Source organism: Papilio polytes, unplaced genomic scaffold, assembly GCF_000836215.1.
Source record: "Papilio polytes unplaced genomic scaffold, Ppol_1.0 DF821067.1, whole genome shotgun sequence".
NCBI classification, from domain to species: Eukaryota; Metazoa; Arthropoda; class Insecta; order Lepidoptera; family Papilionidae; genus Papilio; species Papilio polytes.
Genome location: NW_013528137.1, coordinates 2,138,466 through 2,159,780, shown reverse-complemented (window position 1 = coordinate 2,159,780; position 21,315 = coordinate 2,138,466). Strand labels below are relative to the sequence as shown.

General features: G+C 35.7%; 1 protein-coding gene across 5 annotated transcripts in view; it reads right to left on the bottom strand.

Annotated features, from left to right (window-relative positions):
• Positions 1-21,315, bottom strand: part of LOC106109821 — a 53,288-nt gene that overhangs the window by 21,451 nt on the left and 10,522 nt on the right. For 4 of the 5 annotated variants that reach the window (XR_001226039.1, XR_001226032.1, XM_013291440.1 and 1 more), the window contains exon 2: positions 2,076-2,110. The exons of the other annotated variant lie outside the window; for it this stretch is intronic. Coding sequence is in view for 2 of the 4 variants with exons in the window: in XM_013291440.1 (XP_013146894.1) it covers positions 2,076-2,110 (35 nt within the window). In the remaining 2 variants the exon portion in view is untranslated. The remainder of the gene's footprint in view (positions 1-2,075; positions 2,111-21,315) is intronic. 5 annotated transcript variants of the gene reach the window in all.

The following is a 21,315-nucleotide window of genomic DNA, read 5'->3' as shown; positions in this document are numbered from 1 at the left end:
CCGCCCGCTCCGGAAGTCGATAGTGCTTTGATGTGGCGCGCTGCCGTCCGTTTCCCCGTCTCCCTAATGACGGCCGCCTTCAGCGACGCCGGAGCAACCCGTCACGTCGTGCTCCTTTACACGATAATATTCCAAATCAGCTTTATCAAATAATAACTACTAATGGTTGTTCAAAAATGATTTCTTCATTAGTTTAGTAATGTTACACTATGTTTTCTCTGAAACATATATAGATTTGCTGTCATTTACTTCAACTATTCGTAGGATAATCAAGGAGCAAGTCTAATAATCAAGCACCGTTGCTGATGACAGATGCTAACGGTGTCTTGTCCGCCCTCAGTTATGTACTTAAGTTTTAAAACAGCGACTTTCAATGTTCGTTATGTTAATAAAATCATTTTAGGTCCAACATGATCGCGGACAAAGCATGTATTTTTATTATACATCTTTCTTTTGCTATAGACATTACCGCAAGCATTTGTGCACATACGTAGTGATTAGTTGCCACTTCATGGTGGTCGGAAGTTTCAATAAGTCTATCGTATTCTTAGAATGCCAGTATCGATAAAGCTCTTTCTTTATTCTCGGTATAAATGTAATTCGAACTTGTAACCGCTGGTAAAACCCAGTTAGTAATTACTAATTACATTATTTTTAACATTGCAACGATAAGCAAATAACTGCAATACTTATGTATGTCTAAATATGATTATTAGTCTTAGTATAAGAATCCACCAGGACACTAATCTGTTCTACTATTATAAATAGGAAAGATTTGTATTTTTTATATTTGTATATATTGCAATAACTCATAAACTTCTGGGTCGATTTTTAAAATTCTTTCACCCTTAGAAAGACAATTTGTCTGTGGTTAACGTTAGGCAATGTTGTTTTTATTATTTTTATTCGCGCGGGCGAAGTCGCGAGCAACAGCTAGTATCAAATGTTTGTAAATAATGTGTGGTAAAATGTCATACAATTTTTTCCTTGAGTGTGGTAAATTCCAGATCCGATGTGTTTTAATATTTATTTGAATTTAATGCATGTTAATTTAAAATAGGTTAATATATTCAATTTAGTTAAAATGGAATATATTTTTTGACTTAATTTCTACAACTATTGTTACTAGGCGCGTCCATCTGATGGTCAAGGGGGAGAAAGGCAGGCTAATGATCAAGGTAGGTTGTAAAAATCGTTTTTTATACTAAAGAGAATGTTTATCAACATTAAGGACAATTTCTTAATTAACTTAGAAGTCGTTTTTGAGTTATTTTTGTAGGTCTCCATTTTGAATTAATTTCTACATATATTTTACACTAGAAATAACAAATGAATATTGTACATATCCTGAGTTCCTAGAAAGAAATGGATGGATTGCGTGAAAGGTGACATGATCAAAAAGGGAGTGATGACTGAGATGAAGTATGATAGAGTTATGTGGAGGACAAAATCCCGTCGCGCCCCTACGGGAGCAGTATAAGGAGGAAGATGATATATTTTACACTTTCCGAGTCTCCCGACGTCCATGATTATGACTAATATTCCATACTTACCACATTTAATGATGATAATTCCAATTTGTCATAACATAAGTGAATAATACTGATGAATTAAATTAATAACTGATCAAATTTTAACAACTATTGAGTAAGCTCTGACGCAAATCCCATCTTCATTGTAGAATGTGTGTTGACGTGTTCAGATAATTTAGTTTCTGTGTTCTCTTCAACAAGAATAAAAAATTCAATTTGTGTCAAATAAAATCAGAACGCTTAACCTTTGTTATCTATGTCCGTTACAATTTTCGCACTCGGCGGCTGTGTGACGTAAATCAAATAATTATGTTTTTAATTCATAACACGAAAATATGTACACTCAATAACAAGGTTATTTATAAATTATTGAAACAAAAACTGTCACAGACGCTTTAATAGCAATACATTCATGTAATGGTTATTTAAACCAACCCCTAGTGTAGATTTATCTTCTAAAATGTTTACTAATGCAGTATTGAATGAGCGTATTATCGCCGTGAGTCTGAAATGAAAATTAAAAATATAAAAGTTTTGACTTACCCAATGTAGAAGTACAGAAGACTTTTTTGCGACACCTGAAAATAAATAAGATAATTTGAGAAAATGAACGTTTAGTTCTTAAACATAAAATTCACGTAAGAAGGGTCAAATATAAAAATTGAGTTAGCTACATACATAAGCTCCGTTCTGATAATTTTAACTGAAGAGTTGAATTTTTCAGTTAAAATTGTCAAGGACGTTTTTGTATCTGAAATTATGAAATTTCAAGTAGGAATTTTAACCACTTTCAGAGCGGTACCGGTAAGGCTCAAGCAATGGTGTAGATTTCCCTTACAAAATCCTAATCATATTAGTAAATAGGCATGGCCCTAACTAACATTAACTTTTGCCTCAAATGAGCTGTTTGAAACTTTAGAAAAAAATAAATTAGTTCCTTACACAGATGTAAATTCTTATGGTATTCTAGAATAGCGTTAATTGTCGACCTCTTATTAGTCTATTTTGAGTGCGACTGGCTGAAGCAATAAGGGCGATAATCGGTGCGGCACGACCGCGTGACGTATACAATTCGTAAGATTTGTCATGCAGACACACATTAACACCCGTGATCTCAGTACCTTTGTGCGAATTAACATTTTTTATCATTACATGCCTTGTATAGTCCAACGTGTAGTCAAATATCTTGGAGGCTTGGAACATCGTCTGCGCACATCTCGATTTTACGCAAACCTTTTACACTTGAAGGAAGCCGGATCATGTACCGCCAACACATTTAAAAAGACTTATACCGACTACGGTACTTTATAGTATTTAATGCGTATTTATAAAATAATGGCGCAGCAATTATTTTAAAGACCGCGCGCACACCTTTGACTAAACTATTTATGGACTGTTTATACGCACTTTGATTCCTATGAGCTTATATGGAGGTTCGCACACTATTCTATTTTAAGATGTACAATTAAGGAGTTGGATTGGCTCCGAAACAAACAACAATCGACAATTGCACAACAGTTGTGCGAGTGTATAGTCAAAGCAGTGCGCCCGTTCTAAGGATCTAATATACATTTGCGAGGTAAATCGCGCACCAGGCATATATTTTGCAGGGAAATGTATTCAATGTCCTCTCTACAGCTAGTTTATTTAAATTTCTTTGTGTGGTATATTGTAAAACTCCTTGGATCAGCACTGTATTTGTTCTATCGCAGTGATAATCAAAAGGATCAGGATCCCCAAATAGAAGAAGAATTGAAGCATTTTACGCAAAACCAGTATTTTTTTAATGAGGATCTAGAAAAGAAAATGTTATGGAACCTTTAGGCTACTGTTTGCGATTGGCAAGTCGATGTAATTGTAGAATGACGTAGTAACAATGCGCAAGCGCCGCGCCGTGTGCCCTGTATAGTCAGGTGTCGAGTGACGTTTGTTTGGCCAAATCAAAGGAATATCATTTAATATTGCTGCTATTACGGTTACAATACTGTGATGTTTATTTTGAGAATAGGAATAAATTAAAGGAAGGAATATTTTTAACCTTTTAGAAGCTTAAGACTATATGGCGAATTCAGCAGTGAACGTACACAGTAAAATTATTCTTATACTGGCTTTCGCCTGCGACTACGTCCGCGTGGAATAAAAAAAACAAAAGCGGATAGCCTATGTGTTCTTCCAGACTATCCTCTACGTCTTTGACAAATTTCATCGAGATCCGTTGAGCCGTTTAGGTTACAAATTATAACAAACATCCGTCCATCTAAAGTTTCGCATTTATGATATTAGTAAGATAGATATTTTGTTATTTTATTTGGTACTACCTGTTCCCATGCCACTTTATCCGCATAAAATTACAAAAATATTATTTTATTGTTTACGTTTGTCAAATTATCAATTGCAAATTTCAAAATGACATGACATGATGTCAAACCATGGCAACCTTGATTCCTTGATGTTGGCAACAACTTATGGTCTCTTTCCCACATTAGGGTTTTTAATCCAAAATATTTACCCCTAAGTTTAATGACGCGAAAATATATAGTCTATAAAGTAACAGAAGTGTAGGGCTTTTTATTAAAAGAAGAATTATTCAAAAATATGCTGTAATTGCTGACATCTTAGGCAACAAATAAGTGTGTGTTTACGCTTTATTATAATAGTATAGATTTAAATGCAGTTGTCCATATTGGAATAAATATCTTGATATTTGTATAAAACTTTTATTCTTTACAAGTAGGTGGGTATAAAGCATTGTTCCTGCAGCTTCGTGTGATGTTATCGTACGAGGAAAATCCATCATTTTTTATACTGTATATTATAAAATTACTGTATATAATATGCGTTTGTAATCTAACATATATTGATAGCACTAACTTAATTATACGTTTGCGTTATATTTAAACTACAGAATAGTTGTTGGTCGATTACTTTGTTTATTTTTAAAATCGCTAGTATAAAATCTTTATGCTAATAAATGAGAATGTAACATTTTTTGTTACAACTGATTATAGAGAATAGTACGTACAATTTCATTGGTACAATTTTTCACAGATTCATAACTTGATATCTTGAACTAAAATATCGTTAATTAATGAACATACAATTTCATAAAATACTATTGATAAAGTAAATTGAAGTTGTTGCTAAATCTTTTATGATTCAGACAACAAAGCACAAAAATCACTCCTCAAATCGATGTTTAAAAACCCCTAAAATATCCTATTGACAAACTTTACAAAGTAGCTAGTATTCTTAACGTAAGAAAGCTATAAATTTTCTTAAAAACTGTATTGTCTTTACTTTTCCTACTGACTATGAATATCTTCGAACTAAGAATTTAGGGACTGAATACGGTAATCATTATTTTTGCACATAACGAAATGGCCATTCTTTGATTATTAAAACAAGAAAACCTATGGCACAAAAATTATCATGTTAAACTTGCCTCGCTGTCCTAATCTGAACTGGAGGATAAATTAACTTCATAATCTGCTAAAAATAACAGCTTGATTATTCTTCTGTACTGTACATGTCAACTAAGGCCTGTCACCCTAACTTAAGGTAGGCTGTGAGCCCCTCATTGGGGATATATAGTGATCTGGTGATGATGATGATGATGATGATGATACTCACAAGATAGGCCTTAGCTTCATACTAGGATAGGAAACACTACAAAATAGGAAATAGCAATTTTAGGAATAAATACCTTTAGTTGAAACATATCAACTCAATCTCAACATTTACAACATTACAACATTCAGTTTTATTATTATTTTTTCAAACATATCTACCTATACCAACTATTACAATAAAGAGGAAAGATTTGTATTTTATATTATTTATGTAACAGGATAGATTTCAAAAATACTTTGCCATTAGAAACCTTTTATCACGGTGTACCACTAGAAAAAAATTATTCCTTCCGCGTAAACGAAGTCGCGGGCAAAGGCTGATGTTATAAGACAGTATCGTATAAAAGGTAATTAAATTGCTTCATTACGTATACAACATTTTTCTGTCGCCTCAGCGGTGGGCTTGATCATTAACTCCGCATGGGATTAGGTGAAGCATTCGCCTGCAAGTTTCCTATACCTCAATCCATATTATAAAAAAACGTTCCATTTCGATGTAACCTATTTTAATAAATTTCCATAGATAATGGATCTAATATTAAAGAGCGTTAGTTCCCACTTAAGTATCTTTTTGGAAAACATTAATTAGTGTAACGTAAATTTTCGTAATGTCCGATTAGAGTTACAGCCCCTAATATGAAATGCATGCAGAAATCTGATAAGGAGGGCAACGAGTGAAACACCTGTTGGTTTGTCCGGTGCCAACGGCGAGGGTCCGGGCACCTGCCGACCTACGAAAATACCTTGCTCCAAAGTATAAAATTAAACAAAGGATACATGTAACATATAGCGCTACATACTGAAATCGGTTGTTGCTTAAAAGGGTAAAATCTCTCATGGATTTTTTTTTCGATATGTACATATTTATATTTTGATCGCTATGTATGAAAAGTAACTTTTGTTTACACGATTTAAATGTGAATTTGGTATTTTTCCTCTAACAAATTACTAATATACGAGTAAACTAGCTGTTCCCATGCGATTTCATCAGCATAAAATTATATTTTTTTAATTTTTTTGTTTACATGTCTTAAATTGTCAATTACAAATGTCAAAATGACACGACAAAACTTGGCAATCTTAATTCCTTGATGTTGGCAGCTCCAAAACGGATTATGATGTTGGTTTGGAAGAAATTACTCTTTCTTACAAAGTTTTGTTATAATTCCCTGCCGACATAAGAACGTTAAATATATTTTCAATTTTCAATGTATTGATAATTTCAAAGTGTAGTTTAATTTTTTTATTCATCTTTTGATGATTGACTTTTTGTAATGCAGGTACGAAGTTACAAGAAACCTTATGATGTAAAATTTAGTTGAATTTATAGTTTTATTAATGCCTTTAAAGTTTGATACGTAAAGCTCTACATGGCATCCTATCAAAAAGGCGCACTATTATAATAGAATATTAGATATTTTTTTTAAATCAAACTGATTCTTTGAAATTTTAATTTAATATAAATTTTTTCACGTTGGTGTAGGTGGGATAGTGATCAAGCGCTGGTTTATACATGATAAAAAAAATTAAACGTGCTTTACATTTTTATGAACCAAAAGTTTTTTTGGAAATAATAATGAAAAAATTAAAAACTATTTCATTAATTTATAAAATATTTTATTTCGTTTGTTAAATAAATATAGCACTGGTTTAATTTAACTAAGAGCATAATAATATGTCAGAAAAGTAAAAGTTAACAAATAAAATAAATTGTTTTTTATTCTTTTTTTTTAATATTTGAAGAAGTTAATTGATTTTAAAATATTAAATTAAATATCAATGAAGGGTAGTGTTTAAGGTTTATTGCGTGGTGCGTGCGTGCGGGCGGGCGGTGCGCGGGCGGCTCAGCGCGCCGATGGGCGTGCCGGCCCGCGCCCGCCGCGCCGCCGCCGCGCTGCGCCCCTGCGCCCGCACCATGCGCCTTTTGTGCACGTTTAGGACGCGCTCGACCCCGCGCACCCCTCATCTACGCTATCCCCCATATCACCCCCTAAGGGTGCCACTGCAACCCCTTCAAAAAAATTCCTCAAGTTGCGCACACGCAGCCGCGCCCTCCGTGCTTCGGTCATTTTTCTCAGATTTTCCAAAGTCGGAAAATTTTTTTCGCGATCATATTTTAAAAATAGAGACCATGCGACGTGGAATGAGATAAATTAGAGAATCGTGAAGTCGGCGGCGTCGAGTGCGGCGGACGAGAACTTTGCGGCCCTTCGGGGGTCGGCTGCCCGACCTTCGTGGAAAAAATTATAATTTTTAAGAATCGAAGGTTCGGTCGGGGTTCCAAGGAGTCGGGCGAAGGGCCCGCCGAAGGACGCGGCGGGGTGCAGGGCGGGAGCGACCCGGCGGGGGGAGCAGCGGCGCGCTCGGACCGGCGCCCCGGCCACTGAGTCCCGACACAAAAAAAACTTTCGCACCCTAAACCTTTTGCTGTCAAAACGTAGGCGCAAGCCCACCCTTTAATATTCTATAGTTAATTCGACGGTAGCAGCCCCCGCGCGCGGAGGAAAATTGTTAAAATTTTTCCGACTTCGTTGCATCTCCCACGTGACGGCAGCGACCGGCTGCTAGCGATATGCATTCAAAATGGCCGATTGCATCGCAAATATTATAATTTGTGCTTTATTTAATTTTAAATGTACAGAAATTATTTTTTGTGGTGAAAATAGTTAGCGATTGTTTGAGTGGCGCGCGGAGACCGCGGCGCTAAGCTTTGTATCGGCGGAGGGTTGCAGGTACTATTTAAAATATCATTTTTTAAATATTAATATTTTCTTTTACTGTGTTATAAAAATTGCATTTAAAGAAATTCATTTAAAAAGTGTTGCTTTATAACAAAAGTTTTAATATGACTTCTGATAACTGGTGGACCTTAATGACTTAGGCAAAAGGCCTAATGTAGAAGAGAGCCTCATCTGGTAGGTATTTAACTACCTACTAATATAAAGTACTTACTAATATTCCTCCTTTATGCATTCGTATGCAGAATTTTACTTTGTAATTCTATCCTCACGCTGGCAATCTGCATTGTCTAATAATTTACATAAAAATCGTTTTGAAAACAATAAATTTTACTTTTATATATTATTATTTTGAATAAATTCGATTTTCAAAATTGGTTTAAATTTTAACATGCGTCGATGCCACTTAGGTACATACTGTAAGGGAATTTATATAATAAAAATATATAAAAATAACGGTAATGCACTGGGTTTTAGGTGATTTTCCATAGGAATAATTATTTAAAATCAAATGTGTAATCTTAGTTCAAGCGCAACTTTTTAAGCGTGGATGAAAAATATAAAAGCAGCAAAAACAGTATTAAATCTAGACTAACTAAAATGATGTCAAGTGGCCTTACAAAAAAAGTTAGAAAAAAATTCCTTAGTCTTACATTGATTCCTAATTTATATGACTTTATTAATTTCCATACGATTTTATTTATCCAATAATTAAGAGTAATTTCTCTAAGCTATCCATTTACAATATTTTTTTTTATATTTCGTTGAAGAAATTGGCGTTGTAATATTTGAATTAAACCATTGATGTGTTACAACGAAGAAAATAATATAATCAAACCGGGATATCTGACCTGATGAGCGGCTATCGCGGTTACTTCTGTAACTACATGTGCATAAAAAATGGTATATGACATAACAACATACGAAAAGAATCTTTTTTGAAGATCACAGGAGGGCGCTTGTAAGCTGTCATAATTTAGTTCGACTTATTCCCACCAGGATAGATATCCTTGTCGGTTTGTCCTTTATGTCCACTACCGAAATCTATAGACATCAGCATACAGTCATCCCTTTCATTACATTTGCTAAAACAGAGATAGCAATACGAATTTAATAACATTCTATATAGATTAATTTGCTATTACGTTTACCTTTGTTCTGATATTAAGATTTTCGCACATTGCATACACTTTTTTGTATTATTATAAATATTTTCTATTCTACAAGCTACACTCATGCTTTGTTGGTGGTACAATATTTTTATAAGATAAATAAAAAACTCTATTACTGAATAAATTTGCGCAAATTATTATTGTTAAAATATAGACATAAAATATAGATCGATTGGTTGGTAATCGTATTGTAATTCGCCTCCATGTCAAGGCGTCACCCCCCCGTGCCTCCCCCCGCGCCTATTCCGTTAGAGCCTGTCTCTCGCTTTGGGTCACATAACTGAGGAGAAAGTATCATTCCATGAACTTGCCTAAACTATCTAAAAAGGACGTAATTACTTGTGGCTATAGCACCGTTATGCTAAATAAATTGCTTTTTAGGTGACGACGGAATTGTTTTTTTTTGTCGAATAATTTCTTATAATGCATTATTGGTTTGTTCAACTACAATCGCAAGCGTTTGACATCTAACATCGTTTTAACTTTAAGTTACCATCGAAACAGACACAAAAGCAGTATTATATGTTTTTAAAATGCAATGTTTCTGCAGTGGGAACGGTAACAATAGTTTTCCAATAACTTTAGAAGACTATGACAAGAATTTTTGTGTTTATGTCACTTACACATAATTGCTACAGTTTTACTTAAAAATATTAGCAAATTAGATCATCTTCAACCTGCCCTTGTCCCTACGTAAAGTCGGCACAGTATGTACTGCTCTTCCATACAATATCAGCCGTCATATCTGAATTCACTCCCTTCTTAATATCCTCTGCAATCCAAAGTATGGATACTTTATCCGGCTAGAAAATTAGATTTTCACTATAAATCTTGAATTAAGTAATACCTAAGATCATTAAGTATTTAAAACGTAAGTCAAACTTCATTCTATTAATGTCTACTAGATTTTTTACTGAAAATACATGAAAATCTTTTGATCTGACAGCAATTGATGGCTAGCGGCCATCGTCGCGTATTCTGATCAAGAGATCTGAGATTTGGGCGTTTGAAAAATTAATACGACAAAAAATATACACACATAACCAATAGTTCAAAAATATTCACAATCACATTTAGTGACGTCGTTCATCCATTTATAGAGCAGACAAAAATATACTTTTAAGGGACTGTCCCACTACTGGCTGATAGAGGCTCAGATAACTTAAAAATAATAACAAAATCCGACATTTCCATCATATATTTTGCACGTTCGATTATTATCAAACAATTTACAATTTGGTGAGACAGGCCCTTAATGAACTAAATACAAAATATTTTACAAATACAGCGCATAAAAATATTCTACTATTACCTTTACATTGTCTAGATACGAAAGTATAGTTAATAATTGGGTCATTATTTAATTAATAAATAATCTATTATTAATAATGCATTTAAACAGATAACAAATAATTGGTTCTTCAAAAGCGTAAGGTGTGGGTTAATAAAAATTAAAATCATGTCACTTGCTGTAGCCTTTCTTTGTGTCAATTCTATAAGAAATAGTTATTTTTGTCAAACTGTCAATTTATAAACGCATCACGCGCGGATTGGTTCAACTATTACAGCGAAATCAACGGTTTTTTCCATTACCACCTAAATATTATGTACAAAACTTATATCAAATTCAACGTAATAACTAAATGTCAAATCTGTGAAAATATATAATTGCGGCTACTTACAAATTAAAGAATTTTTGGAGATGAATCTTTTTAGAAGTACAATATTACAAAATTGACATAAAAACATCCTATTCGATCTATTTGAATTATAATTATTGATAAAAAGTAGGTCCCTAGTTATTATTAATAAGAAATAAAATAAAGGCATTTTAATGACTTCATTTTATGACATGTATGGGTATTTTTAAAGGTTAAGATATGTATTAAGTAAACCCACCTACAATGCGCACACAATAACAGGAGACACGCGTCGCAACTCACTCCCCAAATGTCTCACCTCCCAAATAGTGTTATAATTAATTTTAAATAATATTAGTATTATAATTACAAAAAAATTGACGTATGTTTGTTACTAAGATTCTCTAAAACGGTTCAACGAATATCGATAAAACGTAGCACAGATATAAACTGTGTGGAAGGAGCTAATTTAGACTCGGGTTCAAATTAAGATTGTTTTAATTTCTCGGGGACGGAGTCGCGGGCAAAAACTAGTATTACATAAACAAAAACATTGGACTAACCTTGTATTTACTAACTAAAGTACGCAATAAAGGCGTCGTCTTATCTATATAGGATAGTAGAAAGTGTGGTTGTCTGTTTAGCCCTTGCCTAATTCCACGGGCACCTGCACAACATAAATAAGTACAACAATCAACATAAGGGCGGGCGAGGGGTCGCGGGCGGGGTGAGGCGCGGCGGAGGGGGAGCCGTCAGGTCAATGAACTTTCCACCCTTTTATAACCATCACTTATCTTCAATATTGCTACTGGTTAAGTAGTTGGAAGTGTTCGAGACAGATCGACTGCGCTATGCTGGTATTAACTCGTAGCTTTATTAAATTTGACTATTAAGTGTTATTTAACGTTTAACTGTAATATATTGTCGAAAATTCATGAATCGTTGGGAATGTTACACAAAAATACATTAGAAACAGCATTCAAGACTTGGAATTCTAAGATCTCTTTGTTGTAAAAGTTGAGAACATCAACATACTTCCTACAAGATGTGTCATAGTGATGCAAACACAATTCCAACACATCAATAGTGTTAAATGCGGGTATTGGATTTTACAAATTAAGGCCGCCATACCAGGATTGCTCCGTTTGATTTTTTGTTTGCCTTGAAGAGGCATTTACAGATTCAAGGGGCTTGAGATGGCCGAGCGCAGATGGCGCTTAGCCTAAACCTCGTTTTTCAGTAACTAAGCTCGAGGGCTTCCTCACCGCCGCTTGATCAGTTTCGACTGCTAGAAGAATTCTGAATAGAATGATTCAATAAATTATATTAAAATTAAATTAATAAAATTATAGATGAATCGTGAAAGAAAGCAGTTTGTTTCAAAAGACGTAATATCATACTAGAGTAGCAAGTATACGGTATTTCAACCCAACGATAAAATTAAGTAGAGACGTCAAATTCATTATTTTGTCGGCCATTACGATGTTTCCCCTTTTCAGTTACTATGTGAAAAAGTTAACTGTTATTACAATTGTATAAGAAAAGTGTTTTATAAGCAATCGAAGAGATAAAATTAATTTGATGAAAACAGTTTTCGGTTTAGAATTTGAACGAAATACAAGGATTGTATTGTCCTCTAAAATTTAGGATAAGATAACATGAATGAAATATCTTGTATGCAGTATTGATGTGAATATTTGTATCATTTGATTGAAGGTAACACGTGTTGTTTAACCGCAGTCGACGTCCGTTGTTGTGCATCCAGCGCAAGCCAACATAAATAACCGAGCTACTGATATCAACTACATTTAGATTTCCGTTAACTTCTGTATAAATCTTCTCTATCATGATTTTAAAGACATAACTATCTTTTATTTTGCCCAAATAATACTTAGCTGTGATGATCTGATGTTTGTAAAATAGATATAAACAAGACAATTTCTATCTCCAACAATGATATTTGATTAATGATAATTTAAGCAGCTTTAATTTACACTAAGGGCCTCACTTAATGACCATATTACGACTCTCAGTTTAGCGATGACAATTTTAAAAACTCTATATCGTTATAACAAAGAATGTGTATAGAAGCATTTAGGGCGATGTCAGTAGAATGATTATTCACCGAGGCATCACCACTTAAAGTACAAAGTTCATTGTTAATTACGAAAACCGGTAATTAAGCAAGAGTTTTATTGCTGTCCTTGGCGTCCCCGGGGAAGCGAAGGGCGGAAATAGAGGCCGGGAACACGTGTGCCGCATGCGCCGATAACGAACCTCGCCTCACAGAAACTAGCGCTCTACTATTCCTAAGACAAGAATAACGTCTTAAAACAACCACAATAGAGTTCAAAATTGAACGTCTGACAGTTACTTGTGGGAACACTGAATCGTCCCAGTTTGTGTGACATAGGAAAAATATAAATTTGTTGTAAAGTTGTCGAGAACAGGAAAACGGTACTGTAAGCTCGCACGTGGTAGGGACTTCCAAGTAACAGAAGTGCCGCGGCCGGTACCTACAGCCCGCCGCCCGCCGCCCTCCGCCCCGTCCCCTAGCCCCCCGCGCGCCGCCATGACGCAATCAACTCGTGTGTGTCGCTTTGTCACATTTTTTCCTCGTTAATGCGCATAAAGTAATCGAAGTATCGATAATTAGTACAGAGTAGACGATGCCGCACAAGTGACCCCGACTATTACAACTACTGGAGTTACAATGGCGGCCCTCCGATGTATTTGGATATGTTTTTATTACATTGCTGCAAAATGACAATTGTCACTGTTGATCTACTTAAAACAAAGCAAATTAAAGAATAAAGGTTGCTGTAAACGAACAGCTTCAAGCAATCAATATGTAGTCGGCTGTATTTTTAGCGGCGACGAAGTTACAACTGTCTACTGTTTGAAGCTGTTAAGTGTATGGCGTCACTTACACGAGTAAGACAGAAGATTGTGTGACATAATTACAAAAGAAAATTAAACACATATCCTGGTATTGTTCGATAGACGTGTTGCGCAAATACACAAGTAACAGCTATAATTTGTTTTATTAATAAAAAGAATTTCTATTGATAATCCTTCCCACGTTGTTCATAAAGTAGTAGAAATAATTGATAGGAATTAATTGTTATTTTTATGTAATCAATAATTATTAAAACTAAAATAAACGGAGTAACTTTCCGTATAGAAATTATAAGCTAGTGTTACAAACGATCAGATGCCTATTTAGACTACTGATGGCAATGAGTAAGTAAGAGAGAAGATTTTAAGTAAATTGTAACTTAAACAAGTATAGATTTCATGATGGAATGGATAGGAAATGGTGATATCCCTTTATGGCGTATCCATTCTTTTATATCAAAGGTAGATTATGACAAAGAAAACTCATTAGCAAATTGCCAATACTCAGTGCTGACACTTGACCGTTTGTTCGTTTAACATTCACTTTATTGCATAAAACTATGTTGAAAACGAATGTACATTTTATTTCATAAGGAAAAAATGTTAAAAAGACAAACAAGAAAGTTTGTTTTTATTTAAAGTGCAGTTTTTCGTCGCAATGCCAAAATGGATACAAATATTGATAGCATCTTTTCGTGCAGATTTTGTATGAGGATGAAATGTTAGGCAGTTTAGATATGCATCTAACGCTACCTTAAGGCGAAATGTAACTTTGACTTGATGATCGTGTTTATGTCACAGGATAATCGCGAATACCGAACATTTGTGACTTGACCAGGAAAATTCATGAGTCGGGTAATTGCATTTAAAACTAAATGATTCACAAAGTGACGAGTTTAATGTATACACTTAGTGAATTCATTTACTATATGATTTGCGACATAATTGTCTGCACTGATGACAGCCACTGAGAAGGGAATCAATTTAAATTTATCTGCATAAAGTTGCAAAATATGTATGTTGTGAATAAATTCGTTTGATTCTTTAAAATTTGACTAGACAAACTGCAAAGGGTCCGTTTTTATGATCGGTACGTGACATTTGTAAAACCAACTTTATCAGAATTAAATAACTTAGGTGGAATATTATTTTTCTTAAGTACTTAAGGCAAATTTTAGCACATCATATCAAAGCGGGTCGTTTTCTTAATTTTATTTTTGGAAGAAAGATTTTGATATCAGTCATCAAAAGGAACCTTATAAAACAAAAAAGATTATCAGAATGTTAAGACATTTTGACAATTTATTAAGAAATCTTGATATATGAGTAGAATTAAATTTTTAAATCTTATGACATTTCTATAAAAGTACTTTATTAAATATGTAAAATTAAAACATCTGTTAAATTACAGCAAATAAAAAATAATGAAAAGGGAATATCAAAATTGGGTAACAGTGAAATGAAATTTGTTATTGGTTCGATTTGTTGATAACATAGTATGTATTTTTGATAATCAATACAAGTAGCTATAGACAGCAGACAGTCGCCGATGGCCGCGGCCGTATCATGTACTCTGATAAAACAATCGTAGGTAAATTGTTTGTCATCAGCCCACTTATGTACTATATACCTACTACCTTCATCACAATCATTCTCTCCCCGCCTACACTATGTGCTGACCATTTGAGTGTGCTCACACGGAGGCAGGTGCCCACATAATAGGTATTTAATAGCCAGTACCTACCGTCACCTCATTATATACTCATGTTTTTGTCTATGATTAATTTCTCCATGACAGCCTTGATTTCTTTCTTTTTTTAAAACTTTTATTTATAAGTAATCTCGACAGTTGAAATTGATTTGGACTTTTAAAATGTTTAATTATAAACTGAATCAAACGAGGCTTTTGGTTTTAAATTAAATTGTTTTGATATAAAGTTAATACCCACTCGCCTATCGTTTACTTATTTAAGAATTATATTACCAGAAATTATTTGTAGGAAGTGCTTAAAGCATATAAAATAAAGGTGTTGTTATTAGTATAATTTTGTGGGCATGTTTAGCGATTCGTGGTGCGGCGCGCGCGGCGTCGCCTGCGCGTTGGGGCCGCGAGGGTGCGCGCCGGCCGCGGCGGGCACGCCTCCCGCGCTCTCCTCGCACCACACATACACTCCACATATATGAGCGACTTACTGCGAACACCACCCTAGCACTCACCCGGGCCCCGAGCGATGCGCCGGACCGAAAAAAATTCACGACAAACTCAATTTCAGACCTCGGCACGCACACACTCACTGGTGTACGAATCGAGTTTAATGGCCACATACGTAGCGTATACGTCACACGTCAGAGCTAATATTATAATGGATGGGCAAGAAAATTACATTGCGGATCGGCGGTGGCGGGCGGCGGGCGGCGGGCTGCGGGCGGCGGCGAGCGGCGCGCGGCGAGCGATGTATCGTAGAGAATGTAGATAATGGCGCGCGGTGTGTGTGTGTGTGCGTGTGTGCGCACGCTGTCGGCGGCGCACGCGCACGGCTGTGTGGCGCGCGCACCCGGCCCACCAACGAGGTTATCAATCTTTAATGAGTTGCTTAATATTTCGCATTTTGAAAAAATCGTTTTTGTCAGATGTATATCGTCAAGTGTTTAATTCATTTGAACATCGGTAATTCTTATATTTAATAATATAGATTTATTTGTTACAATTTTCAGGTCAACTTAAAAATTGGGCGTGATAAAAATGTTCCTTAGAAGTATTAGAAAAAAACTGTAAGAGAATTGGAAATGTATTATTAGTTAACGAGTTGCCGGTATTGTTGAAGCGAGTTAAAATTCCAAGCCAGATTGACAGGCGCCGGCAGCGGCAGTGGCTGTGGAAAGAGAAAGTTGCGCCTGCGCCGTCTCCGCCGCGGATACGTATCCTTTGATTCCTACCAAATTATACACACCATGCAAATTACATCGCCTCGGTCTCGGCTCGATGTTCTTTAGAAAAACTTGCAACCTTTCTTAAGTATGCATAGCATATTTTTTACGCAACGACTCTGACAAGCATGTCTACATAAACCGCAAATGTTCCCCTATGTGTATCTATAAATATAATTACTACACTTACAATAAAAGAAAAACCTAATTTCGCTGCTCAGTAGAAATCTGCATAGAATATTAATTGGTTGTCTACGTAATTCTTGATGGTGTCCAAATATGTCTTGTTTTACAATCAACGTAACTTCATTACAGTTTGAATTTTAATCGCGCTTAAGTATTAGATAAGTAAAAATTATTGATAAGCAAAAACCTGCATAGATTTAAGAAATGTAATCATTAGGCGGCAAATGTCGGTGGCTGGTGGTAGTATAATAGACTGCCCTATTATGAAGTGCCGTGCCGTACTGTGCCGTGCGGTGCTGTGCCGTGCTGTGCAGTGCGGGGAAGTGCTGTCACAACGCTATGAAATAGCGATTCCCTCGCGCAACATTTCGAAGGACTTGACGAAAATGATCCATTCCACTTGCGCCGCAGTTGCGCCATTGTATATTTCACTTGTTTAAACTGCCGAGAGTAACAAAATGTTTCAAGGAGCTATTAAAACCGAAAAAATTTACGTAATCTACCTGATGGGATCGAATATTGACAGACTTTAAGTTTTTTACAACAGAAAGGCAACATCTATTAGGTAATATTTGTGAAATATGTCCACAATAGAAGAAACCTAGTTCCAATAACTCACTAGGTACGTACCCACTTCAGCTTAAGGCCATGTTTAAAAAAATTTAAGACAATTTTCAGGCAATCTTTACTACCACTCTAATAGGAAACCTCATGTGCAGCTCGGATCCAAGTGGAATCAAACAGGCGCAGACGTATATTTTCGTGGCGGCTGCATCGCTACGGCTGCAGCGGGCGGCGGGAGGCGGGCGGCGGGCTCGGGGGGCGGCGGGCGGAGGGCGCGGGGGGCGTGCGGCGGCCGGCGCTGGAATGCAACAGGTAACCGATTCCAGGAAGGCCGCGGCCCGTTACCGTGCCGAATATCTCCGGCAGTCAAACGCGCCGACAAGTGCGGCGGCCACTTGCGACAACAGCGCGATGCGCCCCCCGCCGTCCCGCGCCGCACCCCCGGCCCCCGCCCGCTGCATTCCAAGCGACATTGACTTAGAAACCAGTCGGACGGTCGCGCCGCATTCTATCCGCACCAGCCGGGCCCTCTGCATCAACAATTCGACGCTTTTATGAGCTCACGGTTATGATGCCCCCAGCCAGCCAGCCAGCCAGCCAGCCAGTCAGCCAGCTCCCAGTGCACTTTGCTTTTATAGCCAACATATTGAAATAGCTATCTATGCGATTCCCTTGATTTTTTTCCTTTAAACCTCTTTAATTTATACATTACTGTATCAGTAAGAAAAATTTGTAATAGCAAACTGATTCTTTGTGATGATACGTGCATTTGAAAAATGATTTTCTTAAGCTATAGAACATTTGCACAAAATCAAATTGCATTAATATTGATCATAAGGAGAAACTTCCTAAAAACTCGCGCTCAAAAGCATTCTTTAGCACATTCTGCAGTCTCGATAAAATTTATTTATTGTCAAATCTCTGAAAGGAACTTGTCTTGCGGAGTCAGTTTTACAAAACCATAGAAAGGTGTCGACATAGCTGCCACGCCAACGGGATTTTCACCGGGATTCTTTGCATTTTACGGCAGAGCGGTTGTCTAGCGTATTCTCATTCCATGCATGTCTGGTAGCATGTATGTGTTTGTGTTTGTCTTTGCCACGATTGCTATATGTATATTATTATAATATGGTTGTGGAAAGCATCAGTCGTTTATGTCATTCATAGTGATAATATTAAAGCTTGGTATCTACTAGACGACATTTAGTAATCTAGTTACTGTTAAATGGTCAGAGACCCTCTTTATTAAGGGCTCGCCTAGTATAGCCTTCTTCCCCGTTTCACTCTTTTCTTGTCACAGTAGATTTAGTGTTCATCTGGAGGGAGGAAGGGGGAAATTTTCTGTTCCTTCATGTCCCTTCCTACGTCGATTAGCATCTCAAGCAAGACATCTGGAATTTTAGATGTGTGTTGACGACGGGTTGCGGTCGCTTTGCTAATTCAGCGAATTCAATGGTTACTTCTTTGCCGCCTTTTAATATAAGAACTAAGAGATTGGTAAATTAAGCATTAGAATAGTTTAAGTTACCATCTACCCTCACTGCACACTAGTATTCTAGTAGCATCAAACGATGGCAATTGGCGCGTCTGCAGACTTGTTCGCTTATTATATGAAGTTTTGGGAATTCGTACAATATCACATGTGCCCGCATTCCTCACAACACCATAAAATACAGCGAAAAGTGTTGTAAACTGGATGTCAAGAATTCGTGGCCACTGCTCTGCTATAATTACGTCTAGTTTGGAGAACTTTAAATGCGTTTAGTTGCTTGCATCTTCAACGACATTACGTTGATATCCTAGAAAACGAGAACAGAGTTCATAAGAACAGTTTAAATTATACTAGTTTTTAATACACACAAAAGAAAAGTTAGAGAAATTCATATGTTTATTAAGATAACTATCTAGAAAATAATCTTAAAGAATGTAGAGTTCCATTTTGAATTTATACAAAGAAATCCTATAAGGTTTTCTATTTTTACCGTTTGAAAATTGATTCATAGTCACTTGTAGTAAAAAATTAGATATGTCGTTTTCCCAAGAGAGCTCTTAAAAATATTCATATCCCGTTTTCTATTTAAGGACGAATGAAAAAAAAAATAAAAGGATCTTAAAAGGTACACGGAGTCGTCGAACTCGACTATTTTTACCGCAATGTTATTGTGTACGCGGACCCCATTTTATTAGTAGGCAGCATGTTGACAGCACAATTGCCGGATTCCCTCGTGAACCGAAGTACCCTTAGCCCTCACCCCAGCACGCGCCTCGGAACAACCTCTATAAATAAATATCTTCATTTGCCCCCATATGATAATGTGCATCTGGAGTGCAACTTATCCCATTTCCTGTCTGCTTGTATTAAATTTTAACGCGGTTTCACGTCGACCATCTGTTTGCTGATTACATCGCTTAAAACAACTTCAAATCAGAAGGTGCTCTGAACGCCTTAAAAACCTTATTAGGTAACAAAGATAAAGACCAGAGTGGTGTTGATGAGATTAACTGTTTTGTGATTTAATTTTGTGTTTTTTAGAAATAATTTTGTATTTGTCGTGTTATATTAATTTAGTTATTAATAATTTATCATAGAACTTTTAATTAATTAAATCCCAAGTAGGGTTGGGGACAGGCAGTCAGTAAAAAACAGTGCCAAATCCTAAAGTAGTTTTATTTATAGCCGCATGATGATGAGGATGAGGTTTGAAAGACTAAATATTTCCAGTCCCTTTGTTTTTTTGGCTACATCTAGATATTCGTATATGAGTGATACGTGTTAGTGCTTTTGTAGTACTTGCAAGTTAATGATATCCTTTCAAGACTTTAATGGAAAACTTGGAAATATTTAAACAGAAATTGTTTTTACAAAATTGAGTAGCGCCATCTATGAACGATTAATAATAAACTAGTTAAGTACGAAGTGTGTTAACTTTTATAGTATTTATTTGACCGACTTCCGAAAAGAAGGAGGTACTCAATTTGTGTGTATGTTTTTTTTTTGTAAACGCTCTCTAATATTTAATATTAGAGTTTATTTTAAGTGTATGTTTGTCAACGATCTTTTTAAGTCAATCTATTAACCCTTAAGAATATTTACACAGTACATGATTTTATTAGTGTTAAATAATATTCATTTTATAAGAAAAGAGTAAGTAAATGATCTTTTTTCTAATTATACAAGTTTAAATGTGATTTTGTAAACGATAAAAGATAAAACCTTTTAAAAACATTTTATAAACAATATTAATTAATCTTTCTTCTGAACGCAAATCGCCACAAACACAAGCTAAATTGCATTTAGTTTGATAAAACGGTTAAATGATGTAATACTAAACGTTCTATGTTAAAATATTAATTAAAAAACTCGAGCAAATGTAAATGAAAGAGATTAAATGAAGTTTTTATAAGATAAGCCGCGACTTATCTCAGCCGCTCTCTTTGTTTACGTATTTTTAAGTTGTCTTATTAAATTCCTTATAATAAGTTACAATTGTAGTATAATATTTGTAATACAGAGGGCGTCCTAGCGCGTACCGATATTGAACTACATGTGGTCAGAACTACGTCGTGGCCTCGTTAACATCGCAAGGACACGCGCAAGGGCCAGGGTACGGCGTTCATTCACAAATGTTTTCGTAAATTCAACGAAGCGCAATATCAAATAAAGCTTTTTGGGGCCAAGTGTACTCCTTGCGAGTTGCCTGTCCCGGATGTGACCGGGAGACGGCATTGAAAGATAACCCGCTACGAGTTCCGACTTGCCAGATGTTAATATTTAGAGGGTTAACCATACAACTGTGTTTGAACTCAAATTCACAGCATTATCAATTAAAAAAAGTGTATATCTAAGATTAACAGAGGACGTAAATGTGAAGTTATCATGAAATAGAATATTGTTTACTATCCATAAATAAAAATTAAAATATCTCGATCATTATAGTTATAAATATCTATGTAGAGTCAGTTTAAAAATAACTGAACATCTCGTGAAATACCCGTAGGAAATGAAAAGCCAGCCACATCCCCGCGGT